Genomic DNA, 6,564 nt, shown 5'->3' with positions numbered 1-6,564 from the left:
TAGACAAACCTTATGGTTGTACGGCAGTGAAGCATCAGTGGCAACACTGATCTTGCTGTCTTTGATGATGATGATGATGATGATGATATTCTGATGCCGCATCGGCCGTGCGCGGTGACACTACCCGGGTCGCCTTGCTGCATACAGTAGGGCGAGTAAGCGAGAGGAGCTACTGCAGAATGATGATGATGATGATGATCTGATGCCGCATCGGCCGTGCGCGGTGACACTACCCGGGTCGCCTTGCTGCATACAGTAGGGCGAGTAAGCGAGAGGAGGCTACTGCAGACGCCTCCATTCCTCCTCTTTCACATAGTTCCTCCCTCCCTATTATTAACTCTATTTATAGGCCCATCCGTTAGGACGCGAGCCCGTTCGTCAACCACTAGATTCGACCGCAAAATCTCGACGCCCTGTGTGGCTACTTTTAGTGTTCGCACTCTGAACCAAGCAGGACAACAAGCTGCTGTTGCTATCACATTGGACTCGCCTTGCGTCGTATGCTATGTATCGGAAACGAGAATTCAAAAGATAGGCACACTCCAATCGCTTCGGGCTGCGCACCTTCGGCGATGCAAAAACCGCTGTGACAGGATGCGTAGGGGTCGGCATCGTTTTAGTTTGCCCGGTGGAAGGGTCCTTGCTTGCCGGGTGACAGTTACCTCTGGGGTTCATCTGTGAAGGAGTCTCACAAGCGAGTTGGTCGTCATGTTTATCGTTTCTGCTTACGTCCCATCTTACTGTAGCTGACACCAAAGACAAAATTTATGACACCTTGAATGCACTGTTGCGGCGGGCTAAAAGCTCATATGTCGTTGTGCTCTCGTGAAATCTGATTGTACATGTGCTTAGATTGGCGCGCATCTGAGACTCATTTAGGTGGTCGGTTTGGGCTGGACTTGGTACTTGTAGGTGGAGATGGCTCAGTGATTAAGACGCGAATTCACCGGTGGTCTGTTGTACAACTGTCTCGACTGCTACTGTCTAGTCTTGGGCAACCTGGCAGTATCTGATCCCTCGTGCTTCCCTTGAGTGGTATGACGGAGACCGATGACTACTGCGCGTTTTGGATTCTGACCATGCGTGCGTCCGGAGTGGCTTCCTTCGTTTTCCACTGCCACACCTTTGCATAGTGCCGGAAGCTTTACCTTTGTCACAGCGCTACCAGGTAAGCGCATGCAATGGATACCATATAGAACAGTGGCACTGCTTGAGTCACGGAGAAATGTTCCCACTGGTCCAGTACATGATTTGGCCCAACGATTTATGGGACGTCAGGTGAACGTGAGAGTACGTACCGATCATGAGGCCTGATGGACACGAAAGACCCAAAATTATTTCAGTTGGTTCATGCCATTAGTCCCGGAAAGTGTGCGCGCGCGAAACTACCAAGGATTATAGGGACGTGGTTGTTTTGAATGAGGGACGCCCCGACGGGCCGAGCATTTTGATCAATAATCCTCGTATGCAACTGCTTCCACTCATTTGGATCTTCGAACCAAATTGGAACCCTGGACAGTGAACCTGGAGCCCCCTACGATCTCGCAGGTGTGTGGCTTCATATTTTTCTCAAGCGCTACCGAGCTCCTGGTCCGGATGACCTCCACCTGCATTGTTCAAAGATTTGGGTGAAATCCTCAGTCAGCATTTGTGGGCTATTTCCCTACATCTGTGAGAAGCTGAACATCCTTGACAACTAAGGAAAACCTGTAACAGTATCCATTCTCAAACGAGGGGGCTCACAGGAGGGTTAGCTTGACCTCAGACGCAACGAGATTCTTGGCGTNCCTACATCTGTGAGAAGCTGACTATCCTTGACAACTAAGGAAAACCTGTAACAGTGTCCATTCTCAAACGAGGGGGCTCACAGGGGGGTTAGCTTGACCTCAGACGCAACGAGATTCTTGGCGTGACTTTTTTCGTTGCCTTGTGGTGGCTTTTGGGACTAGAGAGCAGCAAGCAGGATTCCGGCCTGCTAAGGGTTGCTTTGACCGAATCTTCACACTGCCAGATGCTAGAACAGCGTCATACGGATTAGCGATTAGTATTCCTGGGCTTCCAAGGCGCATTCGACTCGGTTGGATGGTATGTTCTCCTTAAGCGCATGCCCAGCAAGGTATGCCCCAAAAGTTTGTCAACATAATGAGTTTTCTGTATTATTATATTTCCAGGTGTGCGAAACTACACAGCTTTCTTTTGGGGCGAGATGGCTCAAGTGGCTAGGACGCGAATTTACTGACCGGAAGGTTCGAACTCGACCTTTGCCTCTCGACTTCCCCTGTCTGGGCTTGGGCAGGCTGGCAGTATCCCAGCCCTCGTGCTTTTTTCGGGCAGCCAGCTAGCTAGGCACCGGAAGGGTGTTACAGCTGAGAGAGATTTTTACACAGCTCTCTCCGGAAGCTCATATACACAAAGTGGTATCCTTCGAAGATGCCCACTCTATCACTATAAGATTTCGTGATGGACGAGATCAAGGACAAACGCTGAAATGTCTCCACTATCCTGATGTTCAAATGGCTGATGAGGAAATTGTCCTTGTCTTCGAAGGCGAAAACAAGGTACAAATGTTTCAGAATAACTTGGTAAACAATCGGTAGTTTTTATTTGGACAACGTTTCGCTTTTGAAACAAAAGCTTCATCAGGGCAAGTGAACAGGTCACGAAATTGGCCAGGTTATAAGACAGATGGGGAGCCTATCAGTAAGTCCTCTTCACACTAGATCAGTGTTGAGTGTCAATTAACGGCTCTTGTTGGCTAGTGTGGGTGCCAAAATCTTGAATTGCTGGGTTGGAGGAGTTTCAAATTAGTTCCAATCGCTTTTCGTTCCTTAATCTTCCACTTCAGGGTGCTTCACTTGATGATTCACCTCGGGTGCCATTGGTAGATTTTCCTTTGTGGGGTTGTGAGTGCTCCGACAATTTAGTTTGAGGGGTTTTTAGGTCAAGCGGAATTCAGATGACGACCACTCTTCCTTCTGATGACCGCACACCAACACGTGTCAGCTCGAGTGACCCAAGACCGTTCTCCACACGCCTTCCATTCCGTTAACACTGGGATGCTTGGCGATTTCTACCGCCTCGGCGATCAGTCAGTGTGACGTAGGCCGTAGTCCTCGCCTCAAAACCTCAACATTTTCTAAGCATATTTTGTGTCCTGTGTGTGTTCCGCAATTGCCGAGTCTTTCAGTAACGCTTGATATCCATCTGCGTTTCTCGGCGGCCTGTTTATTTTTCTACTATGCTCTCCGATGTGTAGTCCCCTGACCGTCTGTCCTATATAGACCTTGGTGCAGTTGTTACACTTAATTTTGTAGACACAGTTCCTGGTTCTGTTTGCCGAGAGGCGATCCTTCAATTGCACCAGTGCAGAGCGCAGAGTGTTCCCCCTTTGGAAAGCTACTCTTATGTTAGCCGTGGTTAGAATTCTCCGAATGACCTCCGATGTCCCTGGTTTATATGGGATAACAGCGGTCCCGATCCATTCCCTGTTGGGTTTCCCTACCGGTACCAACACCCTTCGCAACTGACGCCTAATCAAGCTAGCTGGATATCCACTACCCCGAAGTTTGCTCTTTACTTCGATTTGGGCCGCTGTCCGATCAGCTTCTGTGCACATGGCCCTTACGCGCCTAAACATTGACGACGCAGTACTTGCGAATACCGACTTCGGGTGGGCAGACGAGTAGTTCAAAACTGCCCCAGTGTCGGACCGACACTGACCTGTTCACTTGACCTGATGAAGCTTTTGTGTCAAAAGCGAAACGTTGCCCAAATAAAAACTACCGATAGTTTAGCAAGCTCTTCTGAAACGATGGCTTCCCAATCGGTTCCAAACTTTTTCCAATTGACTGAAGGTACAGATGTTTTTGGTTGAACTGACCAGAGTCATCTCGCCCTATGCGATTTGCATGCACAAAGTGTAAGGTTATGCTTATGGACATGCAGTCAGTGGACGCACCGCTCGCAATCCATGGAGTGGCACTCGAAGCTGTGGAGAGTTTTACCGGTCTTCGAGGTCAACACAAATCGGTAATGCTCGGATTGCGTTTGACAATTCACGACGCCTATTGTGGCGAAGTAGTGTATCCATAAATCTCGATATATGTGTGTATCAGGCTACAGTAGGGGCAGTTTTGTTGCATTACAGTGGGGCTATGGCGTCTCCAGGTCTTCGACCACCGTTGCCTCAGGACCATAGCTCGTGTAGGCTTGTGCCATCGAATTCGCAAGGAGGCAATTAGAAGCAAGTGTTCGGCCGTGCAACAGGGGCTTCTGTCGACGTGTCCAGCACCAATGCTACGGTGGTAAGGTAATCTATTGCGCATGCCGAATCATCACTTGCTCATGATGACGCAGTTTGCAGAAGAGCACTATTCGTTTTCCCAATCCAGGGCGACGGAATTTGCGAGGTGGTCAACCTTTGGCCTGGTAGAGAGCAGTGCGAAAGCTCACGTCGGTGTGACTCGCCTTCCAGGACAGGGACCGTGTGTTTACCACTGTGCCTGTTTGGACGCTGCGAGATGTGGCCGCTAATCGATGTCAGTGGAGTTCCTTATGTCAGTTTCTATGTAAGTTGTCTGAATGGATGTTCGGAAATGTGGGGACCTAGGAATGCTAGGCTGGCAATGAGTTCCCTCCTCATCCGCTACCATTGTTTTCCTCACCATAAGGTCTTCCAATAAATTGTTGTTGAACAAAGCGGAACATCAATGCTGAACATTGATTCAATCCTGTCGATGCTGGTGCTGGTGATGTCTCAGACAGGGAAGTTACCAGTTATGCGGTGGGTCACACTTGCGGCGTCACTCTCTCGTTGTTTTTAAAATATGTTCGAATCAAGTAGGCTTCTCTGTTTCTGTCTTTTGGTTCAGTTTTTTGGTACAATCGCAGAATACACATTCCAGAATAACAGAAATATAGGAATTGGAAAGGCATCTAGAAGCGGAGATTACTGAACTTTAGCGTGCCTTATGATGTTCTGTTATGTGGCGACCGGCCGTTCTGTTCCCAATAGAATGGCTGAAGGTCTGTTTTGGCGCACGTTCCGCCCCTTCGAATTACGAGGTAGTGAGAACCAGTACTACACATACCCAACCACAACCATTCTAAGCTCTTTACTACAAACAGATACCGCGGGAATGGAGGACCAACCATCACCTGATTTCAGGAATTGAAATGGACAAAAGTCATTTTGCCGTGAGATTTTTGCGGCTTGCAGGTTGGTGGTGATCATGCCCTCCCGCCAGATTACCTGGTCAATTGTGGTGTGGGGTTCGCAATGGGCGTTGCATCCGTACTATTGATAATGCCTCACTCCAACATGATGCTCAAGCGTGTTTGTCTCGTCGCTGTTTTCGATTGTTGTCCCTAGGGTTTTGACGCTTTTCTCCAGGTTTCCACCTTTTCAGTACCACCTCGGCGTTCTTTATTAATGGGTGTATGTCATTTGCGCATCTGTATTGTTGATGGAGATAATGGTGTGGTACATCTAGCCCAACTGCGCCTCACAAGGACGCTGAACACTTCACAGCGTGAGATTCATGTTTTTCACTTTACAGATACTAGGGAAGGTAGACGATTCGACTCCGGCGGTTACACGACCCAAGGCAGAAACTGGTTTTTATGTGAATGTCCTCCTGTTGTCAATGCCGTCGATGCCAACATTGCAGGACAAAACAACCATACGGGCGGAGAGTTCTGATCGCGACAAGGTTCCGCTGAGGAAGTACATAAAAATCCTGGCGTTGTCCAAGACAAATGAACGTTTCAAGGCAATTGGTGGGCCATGGAATCCTGATCTAGACGGTCAAGATCCTGTTGGTAATAGCCAATCTTTGATCAACGCGGCAATAAGGATCTGTAAGGAGCAACTAGGCCTTGATTTATCCTACTGTACACAATGGTAAGCTCAGTTAACTTGAACTCGTGTTATTCCGTTTCGTGCCATTTGCTTCACATGATGTCACGGTCACTTCACCACCCTCAATAAGGAGTGCGGTCCATCCCGGCCGTTCCTACCTTTGTCAGCAAGTCGAGCCGTCATTATGTTCGAATATTATGAATTCCCACCTTTTACTGTTGTGTTTCGGTACTTCTACCTGCCCATCTTGCAAGCCTGCATGTGAATCGACCTTAATAATTGGACGTTTGAACTAGTGTGTCACACTTGGTTGCTCTTACTGCTTCCGCGGTAAGCTTAAAGCCTATTTCCTTGATTTTATTTCGTACGTAACTGGTTTCACTTACAAGCTTTCAGCGAACACTACAATGCTGTGCACCAAGGGAACTCCGTAACCCCACGTATGTAAACCATATGTTGCAAGTCATGTGGTTGTCGAATGCTTTTAATTAAGGGTACCACCACATCCACTGACATACAACACCTAGTTGTCCATGCCTCGGCAATCATCCACTAGATAAATGAACTAGGTAAATGAACTGGCTAGCGTGTGGAGAACGGTCTTGGGTCACTCGAGCTGACACGTGTTGGTGTGCGGTCATCAGTAGGAAGAGTAGTCATCACTTGGATTCCACTTGACCTCAACCCCCCTCAAACTAAATTGT

At 48.4% G+C, this 6,564-nt stretch overlaps 1 protein-coding gene across 1 annotated transcript in view; it reads left to right on the top strand.

Annotated features, from left to right (window-relative positions):
* T265_08766 (hypothetical protein) overlaps nucleotides 1–6,564 on the top strand; it is a gene marked incomplete at both ends in the record, with an annotated part of 56,009 nt that overhangs the window by 17,795 nt on the left and 31,650 nt on the right. Inside the window, one exon of the mRNA XM_009174658.1 lies at nucleotides 5,559–5,902. Within this exon, the coding sequence (XP_009172922.1) occupies nucleotides 5,559–5,902 (344 nt within the window). The remainder of the gene's footprint in view (nucleotides 1–5,558; nucleotides 5,903–6,564) is intronic.

Source organism: Opisthorchis viverrini (assembly GCF_000715545.1).
Source record: "Opisthorchis viverrini unplaced genomic scaffold opera_v5_234, whole genome shotgun sequence".
In the NCBI taxonomy this organism is placed as follows: domain Eukaryota; kingdom Metazoa; phylum Platyhelminthes; class Trematoda; order Opisthorchiida; family Opisthorchiidae; genus Opisthorchis; species Opisthorchis viverrini.
The sequence above is the reverse complement of the archived record's forward strand: the minus strand, read 5'-3'. Positions and strand labels throughout refer to the sequence as shown.